The sequence below is a fragment of the Pomacea canaliculata genome, linkage group LG13 (genome assembly GCF_003073045.1).
Source record: "Pomacea canaliculata isolate SZHN2017 linkage group LG13, ASM307304v1, whole genome shotgun sequence".
Classification (NCBI taxonomy): Eukaryota; Metazoa; Mollusca; class Gastropoda; order Architaenioglossa; family Ampullariidae; genus Pomacea; species Pomacea canaliculata.
The window spans coordinates 13,346,654-13,369,991 of NC_037602.1; the positions used below are offsets into that span (position 1 = coordinate 13,346,654).

The following is a 23,338-nucleotide window of genomic DNA, read 5'->3' on the forward strand; positions in this document are numbered from 1 at the left end:
TGCTCCCCCGGTGTCAGCAGACATGGGAGACAAATATTCATGGAACAACTGGAACCGTCTTCCAGGTGGACACAACCCTGGCGCGTACAACCTCTCCTCTGTTGACATCCCCCTACAGTGTAAGCAGGATGTGGCAGACAAAGGTTGCCATCTATTCTGATCCCAATCATTTTTCTAAGCCTCTCCCCCTTTCCCCATCTGCCGCTCACAGCCTGGGGAAGGGTCATGCTCTTTGATTCAGAGTCCAACATTACAGGAGTTATTGACTTATTGATGCTTGTCAGCCTCAGTACTGCTATTAATCAATCTCCTGTTCATTTTCAGAAGCCATAGTGCCCTTCGATCTGTCTTTATCTTTTCATTGACTCACCATACGTGATGAGAAAAGGCTGCATCTGTAACCACATTTAGTCTTGAAAACCTGTTTAAAAACAACTTGGAGGCATCAAGGAAAACAAACAAACTGTTATATGAACGCATCTGATGGAGATTGTAAAAAGTGTCAAGATAATGTTAATTATCGCAGACTTCTACGCCAAAAATGTCAGTATACCGACAGCTATCACTACTTGTAACACCAAAGCAAGTCTAGGTAAACACACGTGACTGCATGTCAAACAAATTCCCTCACTCCAGTCTTACATTTGCTACATTCCTCCAAAAGCACAAGTTCCACGACCCTGAGGTTTGGCTTTTGAGCAGGCGCTGGCCAGACTCTCGCCAACATCACACAATTAGCTGGCAAACTCTGACTTTGAACTCCATTCTCTTCTCTGCCCCTCGTCATACCGCTCATACCTTTCATCACGTAGAGTGAGCCTCCCTCACTTATTAACAGCCACTGCAACCCACTGCGGGCAAGTGGAAGGAGGAGCAGGCGTCTACTCTGCAACAAATTACCGAGCTCTGCGCCGTTCACAATAAAGGCGAATTGTTCTCGCTCTTCTAACGCTAAATGTCTTTGATCCACACAACAGAGAAGATTCGTTATCAATTTGATTACATTAATCCATCACGAACACAGAAGTGTCCTCTTGAAAGAAAAATGAATCTGTGTTGACTTCTTGTTTGTATTCCTCGACACGTCCAGATGCCGTTGTCATAGGGCAAAGAAAAAGAAGGAATCAAATCCTAAGTTCTTTTTTAACCCTAATCCAATAAGGTAACTGAAAACATTCAGACAAATCCGCACAAAGTCGTGCTTTATTGTTACAGATCATACATGACACAAACAAAGTTTCAATTGTCTCGATCTCGCATGACAAATACAAGTCAAGAGGACGTACGTCGCCAATCACAACATGAAATTGAGTGAATGAAGCATAAACATGAATTCGTGTACAGAAATATTATTTTCCAGACTGCGAACCACCAACTTCTTGTTTTTAAAAAATGGCGCACAGAAACACTTACTTATACCGCACTTCGTTCATCTCGATCCGCCGGACAATTGTCTCAATATGAGATGTGACGTGCAGATAACAGGGGACTGAACTCATTCACAGCTGTGGTCAATACCAGAGTTACCGCCCGCCTCGCCAGCGGCAATAACGACCCCAGACTCGCTTTTATTACTGCATGCAACGACAGCACTGCAGGTAGGATGTCCTGATAAGCCAGGCCGGCCTGGTGCTATCCTATCCATGTATTGCAATTAAATGAAAAACAAATTACATTAGAAATAAGAATATATCGGCGTTAGCATGTGAATCATTTTTTAACTGAATCTGTGCATGGTTGTCACTTTTATAGACATCTTGTTTTTCTCTCTCTCATTCACACACACACACATGCCGCACACATGCTGACGCACGCACGCATACACACATATAAACTCTGTGTGCGTGTGTGTGAGAGAGAGAAGAAGAGGAAGAAAAAGCTATTGTCTATCAAAATGACAACCATGCAAAGATGCAGTCTGCAGTTTCCCAGAGCCAATGTTTCACATTTCACGAGAAAACGCAGATACATACTAACATTTGTTTTTTTTTTGATTCTGTTTACGTGTTTACGAATCTGACTTTTGGTTAGAACCTGCAGGATAAATTTTGCCAACTGCCTGGTCTTTTAAAAGCAATATGTCGTTGTCATGTGCTCAGAAATCCCCTTTGCCTCAGAAATCCGCCTCGATAATGCGCATGTGTCATAGTTAGCAAGCAGGATCAAAACTTAAGAAAAATTCTATAATATTAAAACTGATATGTTTCTTATATTTGAAATCGTACACGTGCACAATTAGGGTTTCGTAAGCAGTTTTTTTTGGGGGGACGACACCTTTGTCACCGCCTAAATGCGCGTGATTGTAATATATGCGAGGTAGATTCCGAGGAACACGAGCACATGGCACTGGACACAATGCAATACTACAGGGAGTTTGCTTCGTAGCAAAAAAACAAAAAAAACAAAAAAACTAAAAAAAAAAAATCAAAACCGTTGGAGAAAAACCGAGCCCAAGCGGTCAGGAGAAGATAGACACGGTGTAATGAAGCCATCTGCTAAACTGACTTCTTGACTCCATGGCCGTCCCGTACCGACAGAGACCCTCGTCAAGCCAACGCTTAACAAGAAGTGGACTCTATCAACACTCACGTCTGATGAGCTAAGGACCCGGCCTCACTATGGACAAAAGTTCTCGTTATTTTCCCCTTCATTTTGCGCATCCCATTAAGTGTTCCTTGTCGAGGAAGCCGACTCGTTCTCCCAAGAGACCGGAAGAAGAACCCATTCTCTTCAGCCTCAAAGCTGCTACTCATCTCTAATATCGTTGAAAAACGGAATCTGCCGCAGTTCTTTGAACGGTTTTATTAGCAACCTATTCAGCAGCCCTCAGACTGTCCGTCATTCAGACGACCCCTTTGGACGCAGTGCCAAAACGGTTTTTTCCCCAAAATAGCAACCGGTGGCGATTTAGCGCCGTTTCCTCTTGTCTGATACTAGCTGATGCATCTGTACAGACAGGACAGGACTGTCTTTTCCACATCCCTCCAGCCATTAGGCAGAAGATAGACCTGCCGTGCTGGCATCGGGGAGAGTGGTGGTTGCCCGGGGCACCAGAGTCTCTGTACTTTATGTCGTCATATTTGCATCTTCGCTTTTATCGTTAGTTCCTTGCCTTCCACACCCCGTCCTACACGTCCACCCCTCGCCACTCCAAACAAGCTATCAGGCAACTGCATGCTTGTTGAAATAGCCAGCAGACTCTCTTGAGGTGTCAACAGGTGTTTGCACTTGACGAGTTAATTATTTGACACGAGCTCTCCAGGATGAAAACACTTTCGCTGACAAGAACATCCGCCATCCCTCGCTACTTACGTAGGTTTTTTCAACCACATGAACTACATAAACTTTACTATCTCACTCATCTCACAAATAACACACTGTCTTTCAAATCTTCAAAATAGCTTCCCTAATAATCCTGAGTGGGAGGTGGTCTCGAGTATGTCTATTAGTTTGGGGATGAAGATGAAAAAATGGGATATTTGTGTGGTGGTGTGTGTCATTGTGATAAGTGACTGTCATTTGTGGATAGTGACTGAGAAATACATGTGTATGTGTGTGAGAGAGAGAGAGAGACATCGTTTGCGTTCTGCATATTCTGTATATTCTCGTGAGTGTGTATGACTGACAAATGCATTACTTCCTTTGATATCTAGTCTCCTTACTGAATAAGGCAATTTTGCTGCTGCCGGTACTGCAGATGCTCATGTCTTTGACAATGTAACAGAGTAATTATGATAATAGCGACAGCTGCTTCGGTTACTTCAAAGATGATGACAAATAAAGATAAAGAATACAATTTAGGTATGCAGAACATTTTCGAAGAATCAGGTTAATGCGCAGGTTTTGTTCAAATAGTGAAATAAAAGTAGGCAGATTTCGTCTAAAGAGAATAAAAACTATAGTCGACAGATTGATTTTAAAACTTTAAAGACTTAGATGAAGATAGGTTTTGACTGTCAAGAATGAAATTGACAGATTTCCTAAAAATAAAAATATTTATAGGTTGCATTTAAATATTTGTGAACTTCACTAAGCTTCCTTCAATGTCCGACATCAAGAACCTGTGGCCAGCTGTGAAGGTGAGCTATTTAGTCAGCAAAACAAACATATATTCACCGCTAGCCTAAACACTATTTCCTGAAGCCCACTGTGTTCACTGTCCGGTGCTAGCCTCCAAGTCAGCGCCATCTACAGATGAATAAACATGGATCAAAGCCCGGTGGACGCGGAGACCACCAGATGTTTTTTCCGTTTCTCTGAAATAATAAAGTGTGCAGCGGTCTGAGTGCTGTGCTTGGTTTCTTATAATAGAAAATCCGTAGACAGGCTTTTGAACATATGGGGATGGATAGGAAATGTTATTGGCTGCGGAGCTTGAGGCTGATTGAAAACGAGGCTGGCGCAGAATGATTGGTGTTTTACGCCGTCGGCTACTAAGGCTATATCTCGGCAAAGAAGCCGACTCTGTAAACAGGTGCTACTTGATAAGAAAGAGCGGTGTTCCCCAGACGAGATCTGAACACAGGAACACCCGATTAGAACTGCATTTGTGACAAACGCTTAACAGTTGAGCCAAGACATTACATATTTTGAAAAGCTTGTCGCGTACCCCCCCCCCAGGAGCACGCTCAAGGCCACTCACACAGCAGGCACACACGCTCTGTCACTCGATCACAAGCGAAGACCAAGACAAAGACGGAAAGAACGACACAAATACGAAGTTTAATAAAAAATATATATATATACCAAAACACCAAATACCTAATAAAACCAAGGAACCAATGCGAGTACTCACAAAAAAAAAAAAAAAAAAAAAACCGAACAAAACAAACAACAACCAGGTACTGCACCCCCGCAAAGAAAATAAAAACAAAGCGCAAACGCGCACAAATTGTAACACATGAGTAAATAATAATAATAAAAAAAAACTCGCACCGCAGCCCAGTACAGTCAGTTAAACGTAGTTCCCCCTGAGTCTTTAATTCTTAACACAGAACAGGGGCTTGAAGCGCTTAGTACACAGTCTCAGGAGCTGTTCACAGTACAGTTCCCTTTCTGAATGCAGGTGTAGAACCCGTAGACGTAGACGTCACAAATGAAGAAGTGCAGAAAGGTTGATTATATCTCAGACGAATGCTCGTCGAACAAAAAGGCGTGGAGCCAGGACATAAGTTACACATTATGCTAACGACCGACGGTCACCCGAGAAGAAACGGAAGCACACTCTCGTAGACACTGGATGTCACAGCACAGACTCCAGCCGTCTTCTCAAAAACCTCTCCGCTCTACTCAGCGCCTTGGTAAGAAATCTCTCACCAGCAGCGACCAGCCCTCGTGACGTAGCAAGCCCGTGACGTCAGGTGCTGCTACAGACAACGGGCGAAGGCCTTGACCTCTTCCCGCAAACCGGACAAAAATAGTCTGAAAACACACGTTGACCGTCGTCTGCTGTCAGCTACCTCTCCAATACAGAAGCGTCCCCCACGCGCTGAGAGAGATGCAGACCTAGACGAAATCATGACACGCGACAAAGCTGTTGCATGTTTTCATCATGGTGTTGCAACCTGTGTTTTAGGGGTGGTACAGGAGTGTGAGATTGGGTGAAGTGTGCAAGCGAGTTGTTTGAAGGGTGGATGCGGGCTACAAACGGGGCTTTCAAGGGAAACGACGATGGCACGCGGGAAAGCTGTCGGGTTGTCTACGGGGATTTCGCGGGGAAACGATGATCCTAGTCCCTTAAGGGCTTCCAAAACCTGCCGGTTCCCAAACTGGTTTCCCCAAAGGGTCACAGCTCTCTTCCCGGAAGGGACCTATGAGTTTTGCAGGAAGGGTACATCCCTAACCCAAATAACATCCAAAGCATTTCAGATGTAGTGCCAGTATGCTACTGTCTGTATCACACCGTGACAGCATCGCTCAAACAACAATGGAAATTAAATTCAGTCGCCAGACTTAGGTAGCTGAGTAGCTTTATACTTTTGTCCTAAAAATCTACTTTAATGTATTTTAAAAATATGTAATGTGCTTTTCGGAATCAGAAGACTTGGTGGAGGGTGACAGGATTATAAAAGGAGCGGAGTAGAGTGTGACTGATGCATTATGGGCACTCTGTTTGATTGGGAGCTTACGTGACTTCACGTGAGACCTGCTCGTGCGTTGCTGGCGCCAACAGCTACGTGCATGCCCGCCATTAAACTTGCCAGACTTTCAGGAACACAGCAAGATGAACGTTCATTTTCAATTAGGTCCACGTACTGTGTGCAGTGGCAGACGAGCTGATGGTTAGAGCTTCATTTTACACAAAACTTGGAAGGGCGGGAAACTGTTAGCCTAAAAATACAGAAACTGAACTTCACACTGACGCCCAACCAGGATCTGTGCCAAGTTTATCACCAGAGGAGCCACATGTTTTGCTAATTTTGTGTTTTACAAAAAAAAAAAAAAAAAAGTGCACGTGTTTGTTTGCATGTGTGTGTGTGTGTGCGTTTTAAACTATATTCTATTTACGAAAACATTTTAGTCAGGTTTCCGTCTGCGAAAACTGATTCGTTTATGGCTTGCTTCTCTTTTTAGGACATTGATTTACATGTACATGTTCCAATCTTGCATTCATTTTGTTTTTCGTGTGATTATTCTGTTCGTTCGTTCATTTTTTTCTTTTTTATTCCTTCTTTTCTTCGTTCTTCCATTTATTTGTCCGCTTTTTCGTCCGTCCGTCCGTCCGTTCATTCATTTCCCATGGATGAAGAATAACAAATATGCAAAAGACTGTCGCCATCTTTAAATTAAAAACGCAAGACTGAGGGGCTGGTTAGTTGTTTTATTTAGTCATATTGTGTTATAACTAGGATCGTATACATTTTAAAATTAGTACACTGTACGTCCCAAAGTAGTTATATACTTCATGCAAGTACAATCAATTACAGGTTAGTTGTATAGTTCATGAAAGTACAAACAATTACAGTTTGCATGTAAAGTTTAACACATGTCAGTAACAACCATGACAAACAAAAAGAATTGTCTTGTCGATGCAGCACATCATCTTGTGTTGTGGACGACTGTCCTGCGTGTGAGAGTGAGACAGGCATAGAGACAAGGGATGCACGAGACCGTGCGCGTGCATGTGGGCACGTGTGTGTGTAGTGGTGGTGGGACGGGTGTGCTGGTGATGTACATAGATCTACATGAACACAGTATCTAGCTCTGCTCTTCATTCCGGATACATTATTAATTATATTGTTACATTCTCAGCTCAGGTTCTACGGTCTTTGTGTTTCTACTGGGTTTGTGTACGAAAACACAGTCCAACATATCATGTGCAAGAGCCCGTATCCTAGGACTGAGGTTTTCTAGGATATTCTCACTGAGGTGTTATATCTAAAAATGCTTCTAGTAAATTAGCTATTATGCTTTTTTGGCCTCACTGCAGCTGAAGCTTGTGTAGAGAAATAAACTACATCTGCTCCATTGTCACTTCGTTGTCTGTAAACCTACCTTAGCAGTCAGTCAGCACCGCTGTTGCACAAAATAATGTCTTTGACACTTTGCAAGCCAACAACAACGTTGTGTGCTAAGTTAGATTGGCATCTACCATGCAGCCAACACCACAATTTTTAAAATAAGTGTTTCAGTAGAAGAAACTTCTACTGACAGTTTAAAACGAAAAGACTTTAGTAAAGGATGACGATGACGATGACGATGATGATGATGATGATGATGATGATGATGACGACGACGACGACGACGACGACGACGACGACGATAGTGATGGGGATGATTGCAAGGTCGCTTATTGTGCGTAAACAAATATAAGTAAAGAAGGGACCTGGGATTAACGTAGCGGTGCTGTTTGAAGGGAAGCATGGAAAATTCAGTCTCGTGTCAGGTTCACGGCGCAGGTTCATTAGTGGAGCTTCCTTCTTCCTGTCAAAACTAAGAAAAATTTTACCAAATAAAAAGATTAAGAGTTTGAGCGCCAGATGCTCAGGATGTTGGGATTGCAAAGCAAAAAAGCACAGTGGGTGTAACGTTAAAACATGATAAAATTAAAAAGAAAATATTCCTGGAAATCTTTGAATGAAGAAAACACCGCGCTACAACTTGTAAGTTCAACACTATAAGACTATTTTAAATTGACAATAAAGCAGTTACATACACTCTGTAATATAATGAAAATAGTTGTAATATGAATACCACAGTTTTCATGCTCGTAAGCCGAAAAATTTGTCTCGCGATAGTTTTACCAGCAGACTGCTTCATTATGTCTTTGGAAGCACCGAAATGATCCATAATAGCATGTCAAACAACACTATGTACAGTTCAGAGATGGGTAATGTATAGTGACATGTCATTCGCTCACTAGCTGCTACTGAACACTGAAAGTGGGTCCAAGAGCATTCCGTAGGCGACTGCAATTTTTCAAGAACTGGAATTTGAGTATAACAAATTATATGAAGGACGGAAAAATAGCCTAGTTAGAAATTGCTTATATGGAAACTAAAGTAAAGGTAATATTCATTTTGGAAATTTGAGGAGTATTTCTTCTTCTGTAAAAGTTCTAACTGTAGCTAGATGTACTTCTAATGCATGTCTGCACATTTAACGGAGTACACAAAATGTGCACATACTGTTGTAAATACAAACTTTCACGAAAGCTTGCTCAGAAACTTCTTTCATTATTCCATTAACTCCTCTTTTTTCAATTTTGCTAGCGCCACATAAAACAAACAACAGACATTCAACATTTTAACTCCTTTTCTCTCTTTCTCTCTCTCACACACAAAGCACAAGGAACGTGGCACTAGGTGTGCGTGTTCTAATCTTACAACCATACAAGCAGTTCCAATTAAAATGAAAAATAGATAATTCCTTTATGTCTAATGTGAAGAAATCACCTTTGGATACCAGAACCACCGTAAATGCCATGCACACGTAGCCCCTGAACATGCATAATGCAGAAATATTTTACTCTTCGCTTTGACACAGCGGTCAAAGTTCCACAACTCAGCTTGCAGCCAACCCACCCTCACAAAACCGATTTCTTGGTGAGAGGCAAGACCACAAGGGAGGTAAGGAGGCCACCAGCGTGGCCAACACAAAAAGCCAGAAGAGGAATCGATCCACTACTTCCGCCGCTTCCTGCCACTCCCGGCACAGGTTTTCTCCCTGTCTTTTTCCTCCTCGCGCACGAGGACGTCGCGAAGACGTAGCAGCACCTCGTCCAGCTCGCTAGCATCCGCTCTAAGCTCAGCCCCCGCCTCGCCCTCCCGAACTCTGCCCTCAAGGCCGCGGCGCTAACCTGCATGGGGGTGCCACTAGCGGGCGAGTAAGAGGTGGAGGCGGCCATGTTGCCGCCGCTCAGATCGAAGCTGGTCTCGCAGTCGATGAGGCCGCAGCCGGAGTCGCTGGACAGGTGGTTGTGGACCCCTTTGTACAGCACTCCTGCACGCGATCGCGACGATCCGCCCGGCCCCAGGCATCTGCCGGATGTGACGTCAGGTCTAACGTAATGAAGCTGAAAGCACATGGCGCGTGCTAGGCCGATGACGACAGACCTGAAGGCTCGCGGCATGACCTTCTCTTTCTTGCCTCTGTTGCTGATGTTGGACACCACCACGGCCAGAATCACGGACAGTGAAGTCAGAGCCATGACGCTGGTGAGATAGATACCTGAAAAAATATGAATCGTGCGTTAGTACCACTCCTTTCATGAATATCGTGTTTATATACTCAACAGACTGGCATCACACGATCAGGAAGTGTAAATCACAGTGGTTAAAGTATAGCTTCCAAACACTAACCGGCTCGGCTCATGCCAGTCGGCTCGGCTCACACTAATCGGCTCATGCTAGTATGAGGGCAGTGTACTTTTCCAAGTGACCAGCTGTCGAATTTTTTTTAAGGGACCTCACTTTTTAAGGGACTGTAGAAGTGAAGGCAGTTAGCCAACAAATCGGTCAGTCTCAAACATTTCCACTAAAAGTTAGGTCAGTATTTACTTGTTTACCTTTTAATCAGTCAGCATCTGCGCCTTGTGTTTTACGCCTCACTCAATGCACATTCGCACGAGATAAAAAGTCTGAATCTCTACACATGGTGCAGAGGTTAAAGCACTGTGTTTTATTCACAACCTCCATCTTTAAACAAATAGATTTTCTGTCGGACTTTGTCAGGAGGACGTTTCAGCAGTTTAGGTAACAGCACCGAATGATGCCAATCACCAGCTTGCCTCTTGTCAGGGATTTGCTGTGCTTGCTGTAAGTCACTTGTTGTCCAATAAATCCAGATAAACACAAAAAGAAAAACGTGGCGACATCGGGAATCGAAGACAGCTGTCAGAGACAGGTGGCTACAAAAACATATAACAGCGAATGTGGCTTTCGCTTTTGATCCAACGACGCTTGTGGGCTGACAACAAAAGGCTGGCAACTGTTGCACGAGAAATAACAAAACCTTTTCTGTCATCCCACACAGAATTTGAGATTCTACTACGGCTTCAATGTTGTCCTTTCTTCTTTTCTCTGTCTCACTCAAATGTTAAATGCCTAGTCACTTAAACATGTATAAACACATATTTTCACTATATATCTACCATATATGTGTGTATGTACCAATATTTATTATATATATTATACGCGTTTACAAGAACGATCCGTATCTGGACTATCGCGTAGATGGCGGGCCAAAGGATACGTATAGTCAGAGTGCTTTATAGATGCACACTATGTTGTATCGTAATTCAAAGTATTGGGATATTACGATGCTATAAATTAGATTAATTACGTTGCATAGGTCAATACTCACATTAAATTTAGCAAAATAGAAATATAGGATTCAAACATATAGGATTCAAACATGGCGCAGTGCGCGCAACTTCGAGTAATTTTAGGGTGGGCGAAATTACTAGGAACTTTTTTCCCCATTTTTTTGAAATTGCGCATACTTAGAAACATGTTAGTGAAATGTCCGAATGTGAAGATATAACTGTATGTATGTGGGCTTTAAAAAAATTGAGTCTGCTTTCTTGTCCACACAATTACTTCTCAAAAAGTGTCTGTGTGGACGTTTGAAGCGCGTGACTGCGGAAAAAATGTTTTTGACAGTTTGGAAGTTATTTCTTGAAGTAAGTGTCGGGTACAAAATACATCGACTGCATGGACTAAGAAGCATGGTCATATACACACGAACCCCAAATCTTCCTACCTGCCCACCACTCACTAACAATTGCCTGCCCCAGTAGTATGAATGTACCAGTCACATGTGATGTCACGACTGTGTAACTGCACGGTGGCTTCTGCTTCTTACATAACTCTACTTTGTTATCTTTCTGCTTGTAGAAGGCTGACTGAAAACTTTATAAAATGTTTGCTAGTTCTTGCTAGCTGTCTAGACAGTTTTGCTTCACCGGCCTCCGGGATAGGTGCAGGTGTTTTGCTAACCTACATAAACTAGGCTGTTGACATCCTTGACACTTTATGAATTGAGCACAAATATTGTCATGTCGAAGTGCTGAACATCTGACGCCTCCAGGTCTGGGTTATTTAAAATGATTCTTGACCTGTGCACCTGCTACATTCTCTCTTTCTCTGTCTCTTGTCGTTTTAAAGTTTTCTTAGAGATAAATTTACAATGCACCATTTATTTTTCATATTTTTTTCTCTCCAGGGTTACTTCAGCAAACCGTTCCATTGCTTTTATATACATGTAATATGCTAAACAAATTTCATGAATATCTGTTGTTTCATAAATGTTATTTTAGCGTATGTTTTAATTTTTTTTTTATTATTATTTTTTCTTCATATCTGCGTTTAGGTTCTTGTTTCGTTTTATGTAAGTCAAACTTGGTTGATTGTCAAACCCATGGCAAAATGTGAAAGTAAAAAAAGTCTTATTTTGTAGTAACAATGTCATGCCCTTACCCCATAGACCCCACTTCATGTTTCTTTACCACAGGGCACCTTCACCACCATTTCTTAATTACGGCTCTAACGATAAAACAACATCTGAAATTCGTAACCGAAAACAAAACGTTTGGCATCCTGTTCCCCATGTTGTTTCAGGCAACGTTTTACCCTGGCTTCATAACTACGACCCCTGTAGGGTCCAACACACCCGCTGGACACATTTTGATGCAAAGTCTCGACACTCGTTACCACTGCTATTACTATCACGACATGGAGGGAGAAATCAATAGCTCGGGTACTGAGGCTGCTGTAACTGGGTGTGCAAGAAAGAAAGAAGGTAACAAGCAGCAGACAGTCTGTGAATGTAACTGAAATGATGCGCAGATTCCTGACGTTTGAGTGGGAGACGGAGTTTATTGCGAAATAACATTGCCTCTCAATAGAGAGAGGGACTTTGATTGATGCGGTATGTTGCCTGAAAGAGAAACCTGTTTCACTGAAACTGTACTTGTCAGGGTCGGGGCATGTGGCGATAATGGAGAATAAAACTGATGCGAAGAAAAGACCTTCTTGGCCTAGAGAAGCAACAACGCAAAAGACGCGACAAGAACCGAATGAAGAAACAGTTTCAGTTGCCGAAGAGACTGTTATAGCAGGAGACACTTTAGTGTTGCAGACTGGAGCAGAAGACACGATCTTCAGATAGGAATACGCAAAGAAACCCCGAAATGGTAAGAGAGTGGGAAATTGAAAAGCCATCCCCAGGCTATTTATTCTCCTATTTATTCTCTTCGTAAATCTTACTAGTCTGTCAAAAATGGAGAAAAGGGGGAAAAAAGAACAAATGAACCAATATTACTTAGCAAACTCTGACAATGAAGGACACGTGTAGAATGGTTACCAAACAGAATCATCCATGCCCTACTTCAAGCATCGACTAATCCAAGGCTTTTGACGCAAAGTGGGTTATGACCTTTGACATCATGGGAACTTGAGGCAGATGATCTATGACAGTTAATGAGCAAGAATACACAGCGATGGCACACCTGGCACAATTACCAATCAAGGGCACGAGACGTACGATAAGACACTTACCAATGAGGGGCACGTAACTGGAGGTAGCGGGCATGTTCTCGGCGATGAGCAGCATGAAGACAGAGAATGCCAGCAGCACGGTCAGCCCCAACGTCACCTTCTCGCCGCTCTCCGGACTCATCCAGAAGACCAGCAGCGTCAGTGTGGACAGCATGACGCACGGGATGATGACGTTGTAGGTGTAGTACAGTGTGCGCCGGCGCAGATAGATCGTGAACGTCACATCCGGAAAAGGCTCCGGACAGCAAGGGTACGTCACGACGTTTCGCACCGCGTCCACCCGCAACAGCTCCCACTCTCCGTTTGTGACGTAATTGGATAAATCCACCCCACTCGAACGATTCACGACATCCACCTGAAAGGGAAACAAACACTGTTGCGTCACGAGCTTTTGAATGTGTTGCATTAACGGGATTGGATCGCTTCGCAGGAAGTGTTGAAAAAAACGATTATACTCTCACACCGCCTATGAAGCTTTATCTATTCCAGCCCATATTTGATTAACGATTTATTGTGACCTCATCAGATGTTTTGATTTCCTAGCACCTCCATACCCTCTCACCGGTGTCCACATTACCTGAAAGCCGTCGTATGCCCAGGAGCCAAGCTTCATTTTGCAGACCTGGTCGTCGAATGGGAAGAAAGTGATGTCAATAGCGCAGGTGGAATGAAACTTGACGATGGGCGGCCAGAAGACTGTACCGTCAGAGGACACCATGGCCAGAGCCTGCATGTAGCCACCTGTATAGTCCTCCACGCTGAAACACGCACACACAGAAATGTATACTATATAATGCAGATATTCACACACACAGACCTACACACGCACACACACACGCACACACAAAGATATGCATACATTCCCACATGCACGCGCGCACACACACATACACATAGTGCTTTTAGGGAGACCCCGTTCAGTTTTGTCAAGTGGACGGTCCATTCAAATGAGTGAACTCTGTCATACGATTTCAGCAGTATAGACCATGAATGTTTGCATTTATTATAAATACATATGTATAGATGTAAAGAGTACGTTTAACACACGGTATTGAACTGCTTAGGTGTGTCCACATTCAGGTTCGGACATTGTTGCACTAACTACTAGCCTAGCTACTGTCTCCCCAAATACATGATGTTATACATATTATAGTGTACATGTTTGCAAGTATCCTCTAGTGCACATAGTGTCCATCTATATCTGCTAGTTAAAAGACATATTTTCATGGCGCACTAAACATCTGGCACAGCACGTGTGCCAGAAGTGAGATGTGAATCTTTAACCCATGGTCCTATCTTCTGGCAAATGCCATTCGCCATCAGACGGCTAGAATGACTATAGAGTCGGAATGAGTCGATACTTCAGATGGAGTGGCTCGAAGTTTTCAGGAAAACAGAAAACACGCCCATCTCCATCAGACTGTATTGAGCCTTTTTGTGAGAAGCGGCTCCAGTCCCAGGAAAAACCCCACCCACACACCCCACCCACCCCCACAAACACTCCCTTTAATGATAATTCCGTGTAGGATTCCGAGTACTTGGCCACGAAACACGACCCTCGTACTTCTGACTGCAACGGCCGCCGACTACCAACGACTAACGGCTTGATCAGGACATTGGAAGACAGAACATTTTACTTCTGAAGGTCTGGACACTGCTGGACTTTGCATGAAAGCTGCATTGACTTCCTCCGTGTCTGGGGCTTCTCTACCAGACATGTCTGCCATGTCAGATAGTCTTGTTTCTGTTGAAGCTAGAAATACGATCAGCCCACTATGCGATGCCTATATTGGGGAAAAAAAAGTTTCTGAATAATTTTTTTATACAAAAGAGCCTTAAATGTCGTTCCAACACATTTAGTTATCCAAGTGGCTCACTTTCGTTTCAGTTCGTTGTTAATGTCTGTGATAACATGCATTTATGCAATGCTACGGTTGGGTTTACTGCTATTTATTTTTTTCAGTTTTGCATCAAAGTCCTCAAAGACACATTAACAACACCATTAAGTGTAATAAATTGTGTAACACTGTTTGTTTCAAGCATTTGCGCAACCATAAATCAGCGATTTCACATTTTGCTGTAAATAGACAAGTAAAGAAGAATGCATTTTATTTTAGTGTTGATGTCCTTAGTTGATGTGGGAAGGGAGACTGCGGATGCGTGCGTGGGTTTGTGTGTGTGAGAATGTGTGTGTGTGTGTGAGAAAAAGTTTTTGAAAACCTTGTATTCAAAGTCTTACTAGTTCTAGGTTCAGAACTCATTACACCCCCAACAGTTTGTCAACAGAAGTAAGCGCAGAGCAGAAGATGCTGTTTTATGTCTTAAATGAATTCACGAAAATCTGGACAACTCAACACCTGCATTCGTTCTGTTATTTTTTATTTTGCTTCTCCTGCAGATAATAATTTAATGAAAGCTTGGACTTGTTTAGGCCGTCCTTTTCAGGTCGTTGGACAATGAAATGTTCACTACTTCATTTTTCTTAGGGCAAGCTGTATATGAGGGTGATTGTCCATCCCCTTTCCATCACTGCCTTACCTTCCCCAACCCTCTTGTGATGTCAGGTACCCATTCTTGACAGCTGGGTCGAACCTGGTATGGAACCAGCGCCTCTTAGCTTGGACGCTAGTGCTCTAACCTCTCGGCTATCCACCCTTTCCCCCAAATAAAAAAAAACCAAAAACAATCAACCTCTTAGTCTCACTCTACGTGGACAATTTTTCGTCTAGTGCGTGAGTACTGCTTATTCCGCCTCCACTTTGCTTGTGACATCTCTGAACATACAACCACTTACACATTCTAGCTAGACATGTATACAGTTTCTCACAGCTGGAACAAGTCATGACCAAGACCCTGACTCCACCTCCTTCCTTGCCACTCGTTTGTCTTGACATCGCTAACCACGCCCTGTGGCTTAATTCTACTTCGCAACATTCAAGAAGCTCCCGCAGCTCGATCAAAAGCCAGCGGGACATTTCAGGAAATTTTTCTTCCCTTTTTTTGATAGTGTCCACTGCCCACTCGAAGCCCTTCGTGCAGCAGAGTTCGGCGGCGAGCTATCAATCAGAGAAGGATCAATAGCGAATTACATGCGCGTCTGTCCGAGGTCGAGCGGTTTCCTGTCTAGAACTGAAAACCAGCAAATGTCTCAGTCACGTGACACGATTCGCTGACTCACAAACGTGTTTGACCCATCTTTCTCTCCCACACATCTACCCTTCCTCACGGGCAAAAGAGTTGTAAAATAAAATAATGATACATTTTAAATTTTAGTACAATTTACAGCCAGCAATGAGCTACGAGACCAGAATGGAAAAATAGCCTCATACTTAAAAGTTACACGTGTGAACGGTTGAATAAATGTGTTTAAAGGCAAGTTTACAGCATCCTTTATGTTCGTAGGCAAATACAACCGTTAAATCTCTATGAAAAAATATTTTTATGCCATAGGTTTTAAAATCAACTCTCTTTTGGAGTACGCTTTCGCGCCGTTGACATCCTTTAGCCTTTTTCGTGTTAAAGATGGAGAGGAACTAGAATCAATTTTTTTTCTGGGAGAAGGAAGGTTTTGTGTGTGAGCCCGCAAAAAGTTGTTTTTGTAGAACACGCTAAGGATCACAAAAAAGAAATATCTCAATGCTACAAAATACTCAGAAGTGCGAGACTTAATTCTGATTTAAAGGGAAATGTTTATAAACTTTTCTTTCCACTGAGGCAGTGAGTGGATCCTCACACGGCTGATCTTTGGGAGGATGGCGGGGGTTGGAGGTGGGGAAGGTTCAGCTATTGGGCGGGAGAAGTGTTCAGACTGTTTGTTGTGCACGCTGCTGCATTTATCTCAATTTTTTTTGTCTGAAGTCCATCAAGGCATGAAGACAAGGCAAGGAACCTTGCACGTACAGTCGGTGCAGACTCGACCTTTCCTGCCTGGTGTCGCTCGGTTACATATTCAACTGTTGGCCCTCCTTAATGCACTTTACACAAGCATTCATCAACGGCGATGCAAGTTGAATGCACACGTGCTCTTTTGCGTGACTGGAAAAAATGCTAATATATTGTGTCAACAAAATAGTTCCTGTGATTGAGGGATTTTCTGTCTTCATGCGTGCACAAGTGTGTGTGTGTGTGTGTTGGTTTTCTATACCCCACTCTTGTTAAAATACTTATTAAATAAATGAACACAATTGATAGAAAGAATTTAATGAAGAAAGAAAAAAATAAGAGATGGAAATAAAAGCACATAATTATATGATTCTAAATTTCACATAATCCCGAAATACTCCATTTCTCTAAAACAAAGTGTTACCTTTTTTAACATAGTAAATCCAGCCATTTAATCTATCTTACAACCCCTTATATATATAAAATGGATCGCTAGATTGATTTTATATCAGTCTATATATAGTTACAGTAAAATGTTTTTATTTTATTAAATATGCACCACGAAACACTTTTTTGAAACATACTGTGATAATTCAAGCGTGTAAGTTCAGTTTAAATGTAATTGTGATAAATCTGCGTTTGCAAAATCATATTTGAACTGATGTATTGGCGGCAAAATCAATACTGCCTGAAGGAAAGAAGGGTGTAGAGAGAGAGAGAGAGAGAGAGAGAGAGAGAGAGAGAGAGAGAGAGAGAGAGACCGCCTTTTATAGATTAGCAGGCGTGACAGTTAATGTTCAAACCGCCATGCTTCGTAAACAGTCACGGAACCAAACTGCCATCTTGAGCCGAGCACCACTCCAATAAAATCGACTGTCACACTTTTATAATTTTACATTTCTCTTACACTTACTAACTAAGCATCGCGCTAGACCAGCGTGGCCAACTGCAGACCTCAAGAGCTCTAGCTGTTATGAACACAGCCAAGGCTCCTTCAGAAATATCTGGTCATTAACTTGGCCATTCCCAAAGCTCTGGGCGTTAGGTGAAAAAGGGAGAGAAGCCTGGGCATAAGGAAAGGGGAGCTAATGCAGTCTGCTGGACAATGAAACGCTGGCCTGCTGGAGTGATTCTCAGCTTCCCCCCTAATGTGGCCGGATCCTGCTACACGCGGCGAGCATTGAGAGCCTGGGTGGGTCTCCAGGGCCGGGTGCCAGACTTTTAAGACTTGGCGCATGTAGCGCCTTGCGTCACCCGACAGTCTAACGGTTCACACTGGGACTACTAACGATTACTTGACACTCCCAGCGTCTGATGACCACTTGAAAGGTCCGGCTCTTAATTATCACTTGAAAACGCCTCATCCTGTTGATTACTTTAAAACTTCAAAACTTCTGATGATTTCTTAAAATTTCCGGCTTTTAAGGATTACTTGAAAATTCCTTCTTTTGAGGATTATTTGAAAGCTCCTACTACATTAATTAAAACTTATGCTTGTAGCGATCACTCGAAAACGTCTCCTTTTGTTGAGGAAGTAAAAAATTTTGAATCTACAAATTATTTTTGAAATTTTAACTTTTAGATAAAAAAAAATATCTTGTATTATTGAAATTTTAATACTTGAAAACTCCCGCTTCTAGTGACTACTTGAAAATATCTTTTGCTGTGGTTGTTCAGTGATTTCCTAACTTGTTCGAGATCGCTCTCTTGGTCTCTTTCTTCCCCCCCCTTTTTTTTTTTCTTGCTCTCGTCTCTAACATTAGTTTTCATCATCCTTTGGGAATTAGAAAATTAATCAGAAGTATCTACAGATTTGTAAACTTTCTTATGGCCTTGATTTCATTTATGGCTTTATGATTTATTTCTTTTATCTTGTGAATAATCACCTCGAAATATATTTAATCTTCTACATCCCTCTCGTCTCTAACATTAGTTGTCACCATCCTTTGGAAATTAGAAAATTAATCAGCATTATCTACAGATTTATTTTGCGTTTTATTTTGCTTTATTTTGCCACGCAATCATATTTTTTGAGAAAGTTATTTGGCGAGAACACGGTAAAGATCACAAAAGCAATGCCTTGATAGGGCAAAAGGTGTCGGTTAAAGCGCACGTTGGCGAACAAGAAGACTGGGAATTCTGCTGACCTCACCGCCTTTCTCTCTCTCAGCTCCCCCGCTCCTCCACCAGACTACATGCCGCACACTTTGCTATTATCATCTGTTTCCTTGCCATAATTATTTTCTGGTTCAGGATTTTACGCTCCTGAAACGCATCAGAAGGCAGCAGACATTTTTGTGACACTCCATTGTGCGACTAGAACAATGCCTCAAAGGTTTCCAGCTTACACGTGAGACAGCGCGGCTAACAGGCAGTCCTGCGGAAAGCCGCTTTTCCCGCTGGTGGGACAATGTCAGGTTCATTGCCTCGCGACGGCTGGATGCGCTGGCAGCAACTCCGTGTAAAGAGCTGAACTCGCATCCAGCCCTCGCTACAAATGGCAATCTGGATTTACTACGACACAAGAAGCGGCTCTCTTGCTCGTGATGGAAAATGAATCAGATGATAATCTAATAAATTATGGACATCACAGTTTTCTAGGTGCTAACTTCGTGCTCAAAACTCGTCAAAACTTTTTCTTGTTAATCATCCATATTGTTTTCAGGCAGCTGTAAAATGAAACAGCATATGCAACAACAAAAATCGTATTATCAGCCTCGCAAGTGGCGGACAATGAAGTTGACTTCGACTGTTACTGGAGTACCGATATATAAAAGTAAACTCTTGCAAAGTTTTACGTTTTGTTAGACGATAAGAATTCCAGGAAAGATAAAATATGTATGTAAATTCTAGTTTCCTACTTCCTTACATTTCCAGCGGTTTAGATGTCATTCTGTATTTATAAAAAAAAAACTCCACGTGTTCAATTCAGTTCAGTCGTCGACATTTCGTACTTGAAGAATGTGCCACATCTTTCAAACAAATAAAGCTATTTTTTCCTGTAGAAATAACTGAAACTCGTTTGTGCGTTTTGTGTGAAAATAATACAAGATGTTATTTTAATCTCGACATCAACAGAAAAGTCATTTATAAGGAAACGATTGAGAATGTCGAGAGTGTTGAGAGGTCGTCATAGTTTTATCGAGTAGTCTGATGTCATCTCATTAACATTCCAGCTGCCGTAGTGGCTTTGATTTGATGAGCACAAAACTGAGTGCGTGTGAAGGAGTGTGAATGTGCGAAGGAGCTCAAGAGGAAAGATTAGGTGTGCGGAAATTGCCAGCGCGTGCTGCTGCCCGAGGCAGAGAAGCTTAACACACACACCCCGAGCCTTGGTCATTAGCCCGCTGGTCAAATTACTTCAAGACACCAGACCAAAGGAGAAAATGAGTTTCTCAGCAAAAGCAGAATCAAAAGACATCAAATAGAGCAACACTAAGTAGTGAATTACTCTAGAAAACAAGCGACCAGAACAAATTATTTCTACTCTAAATGTTCACTCCAGCAGCGTGACAATAAATTGTTTTGGTGTGTATTTTTTAAGTTCCATCAAATCCTATCGGTGACAATTCGATAGCGTAAAATGTCTGAAGAGCTTTCCTGATTTCAATTTCGCACTGTGGTTTTTGTGTTCTTTGTGCCTTTTGGAGCAATGGCGGCAAAATTTGGCAACATCAAACACCGTTCACTGGATTTTTCCAGTGTCGAGGAGTGGCAGAAAATTTTTCTGCTGGATTTTAAATAAAAAAACAATAAAAGGATTTCATTCAGAAGTTTTTTCCAATCGATACTAATGTAACACATCAGTAAAGTGCAAGTCATACATGCAATTTTCTATTTTGTAAAAATATTTAATATTGCAAATCCAGTCTTTGTTGTTGTAAGTCTAAAACTTAGTTGGAGGGTCTTTCTTTCTTCTTTCTGTTGTAAATATACTAGACTGTCACAACAATATTTTAGACGCAGCTGGATGTGTTAAAACTTTTATTTATGCGCTGTGCACGGTTTATGTTTTTGTGATGTGCTTGTTTTTACTGGCTACATCTGACATTAAAGTTGTTTTCATGTTTTGTATTTTATAAATCTGTTGATGTATCTCTTGTAGTTTATCTTATATTTTGTGCCACACCTGTTCTATGTTATAGCTTGTATATCATGCTCATATAACCCGGTCTTTCAACATTAGGGGCTGGCCTTTCCTCGCCTTTATTTTTCTGCCCAACAGAATTTATGTCTTCATTGCATTGCAAAAACTGTAAGCGGAGGTGTCAAACCCTTCTATCGAGCGAGCAAAGTAGCAACATGACCTCCAAGAACATGATTTGAATGATGTTACTGACTCACCTGTTGTAGAGAATAATGTCTGGCTTCCACAGGTGCGCACAAGGGATGCGCAGAACATGAAGTCCGTTGTACTCTTCCGGGTTCCACCGCATCTTCTCGTCTACCCATTCCTAAACAAGATACAGCCAGTACAGTTTCATCCAACTGATCCTGAACGAGTTTCACTCCAGTATCTAAGCTTCTTTCGATGTAAGCAAGGAATTGTATACTCTGCGTAAAAGCAACCATCCATACTACAAGCTACCTGCATCCATCAGCTGTATCAGTCTAGTACAACTCATTCAGACATCCAGTATTCACCTAGCCATTTAATGATCTGATGAAGCTCACATCGACAGAAAATCATCAAAACCACCCAATCTACCATCCGACCAACCACCAAGCAAATATATGATACAACATAAAAGAAAACGAATTCTTCTGCTCACATGGTCTAGCCAAACGTTAGTTGTCAGCACTTGGTTTTTCTCGTCCTGAAAACAGAAAAAAAACTTATCATAATCTGTCCTTGCAAGGATGACGCAGTGAAATGGAATATTTTTTTACTGATAATTTTTTCTTACTTTCCCTTATGTCACTTTTTGTCCATACACGACTTTGCTCATAAAGCAAGAGGAATTTTTTTTTTACTGTACAGTACTTACAAGGTCAGAACCCATTTCATGTACAATCTATTTTAGTTACTACCATGTACACCACTCACCAAGTCGAAGATCTGAGTCAGTGTGATGCCAATTTTAACGGTGACTGGATGGGAAGCATTATACACAGGGCGCGTGGACGGGTCATAGTTCGACCGGAGCTTCCGGTACAGACGTTGTTCGTCTGTCAAAGGTACATCACTGTTGTTTTCGCAGTGGACATCTCCTGTACACAAATGGCGCTAAGAAACGTTAATATCTTTTGCAATTTCCTGTAGGAATAAGTTGAAAAAACAGTCTATGCTTGCCATGAAAGAAACGACATAGTAGTCTACACCTGCTGTAACTGTCAAAATCAGGTCATACTTTAGGGCTAATTTAGCGAGTCACCAGTTTCACAACACTTGCAAGACAAGAAAGAGGAGGAGAGTTGTTAGAAAGTTCTCGAAGATACAGATTGGAGATTAAGTCGTGCACAGGGGCCAGTTTTTCTCTTCCTGACAAGACATACTAGTCGCTACATGTAGGGAGGGAACATGTGCCTGCCAAGGCAAGTCCAGTATGGAGCTTTTGACCTTTCTTTTGTTCGTATATGTTTTCTTGAAACCACATTTGATAAAATAAAATATGATAACAATTAATTTTCAGTATTTCTGAGTTTTATTGACGATAAGACTCCAACTGAGTCAGCTAGTGAGAGGAACCGCTGGTACCTACTCTGAGCAGACCAGCCTCAAACACCTCAACCTTTACAGGCGGTATTGCAGTCGTTTGGAATGTGTGTACGATTCAAAGGACGCCAATACTACAGCGACAGCTTCGTGAATAAACCGTCTTAACAGCTCAGACTGTGGAGTCCATCGACTCAAACTGTAGCAGCTGTGATCATAAGTGTTTTGCTGTATTAAAGTCAACTGCTTGTGTGTTTATGTCGGATGAACAAGCAAATGTTTCGACGCCTGATGACTGAGCGAAAGCAGATGCGAGTGATGTTCCACAGAACAGTTTATAATAGTTTGATATATAAAATTTTATGATATAGAAAGAAAAATTTTGATAAATACATCTACCCAAGCCCATAGATGTGGGTCGCGGTACTCTGATGAAACATGAACATCTCGATGAAAAACTCGTGCCAAATCCTGATGTTAATAGCCTAACTGGCGCCAGTGTGTTGATAAATTCAGCAAGGAGAGATAAACCACATGGTTCAGTGCCGTCTCTTGGAGCAAATGGATCAGAACATTGATTGCTAACAATAGTAAATGCGATAAAAGAGTAACGGTTCCACAAAGATGAAAGCAAACGGTTATTTGCCGCTCAACACATACAGTATAATTACTTACAGGTTGGCGGAAATTTATGCAACAAGTAAATGTTTATAGCAATGCCGATGCTTGAGACAATGAAGTTGGAACGGTGTATGATTACAAAAAAAGATAATGTGTTCAAAATACATCGCTGTTTTTCTTC

The 23,338-nt window shown here is 42.0% G+C and overlaps 1 protein-coding gene across 1 annotated transcript in view; it reads right to left on the reverse strand.

Moving 5' to 3' along the window:
* Positions 1 to 6,774: 6,774 nt before the first annotated feature.
* LOC112554529 (neuronal acetylcholine receptor subunit alpha-10-like) overlaps positions 6,775 to 23,338 on the reverse strand; it is a 42,402-nt gene continuing 25,838 nt past the window's right edge. Inside the window, exons 3-8 of the mRNA XM_025222327.1 lie at positions 21,928 to 22,091; positions 21,653 to 21,697; positions 21,225 to 21,334; positions 13,576 to 13,756; positions 12,999 to 13,353; positions 6,775 to 9,669 (exon numbers count right to left, since the gene is read on the reverse strand). Of these exons, the coding sequence (XP_025078112.1) occupies positions 9,026 to 9,669; positions 12,999 to 13,353; positions 13,576 to 13,756; positions 21,225 to 21,334; positions 21,653 to 21,697; positions 21,928 to 22,091 (1,499 nt within the window). The 3' untranslated portion in view covers positions 6,775 to 9,025. The remainder of the gene's footprint in view (positions 9,670 to 12,998; positions 13,354 to 13,575; positions 13,757 to 21,224; positions 21,335 to 21,652; positions 21,698 to 21,927; positions 22,092 to 23,338) is intronic.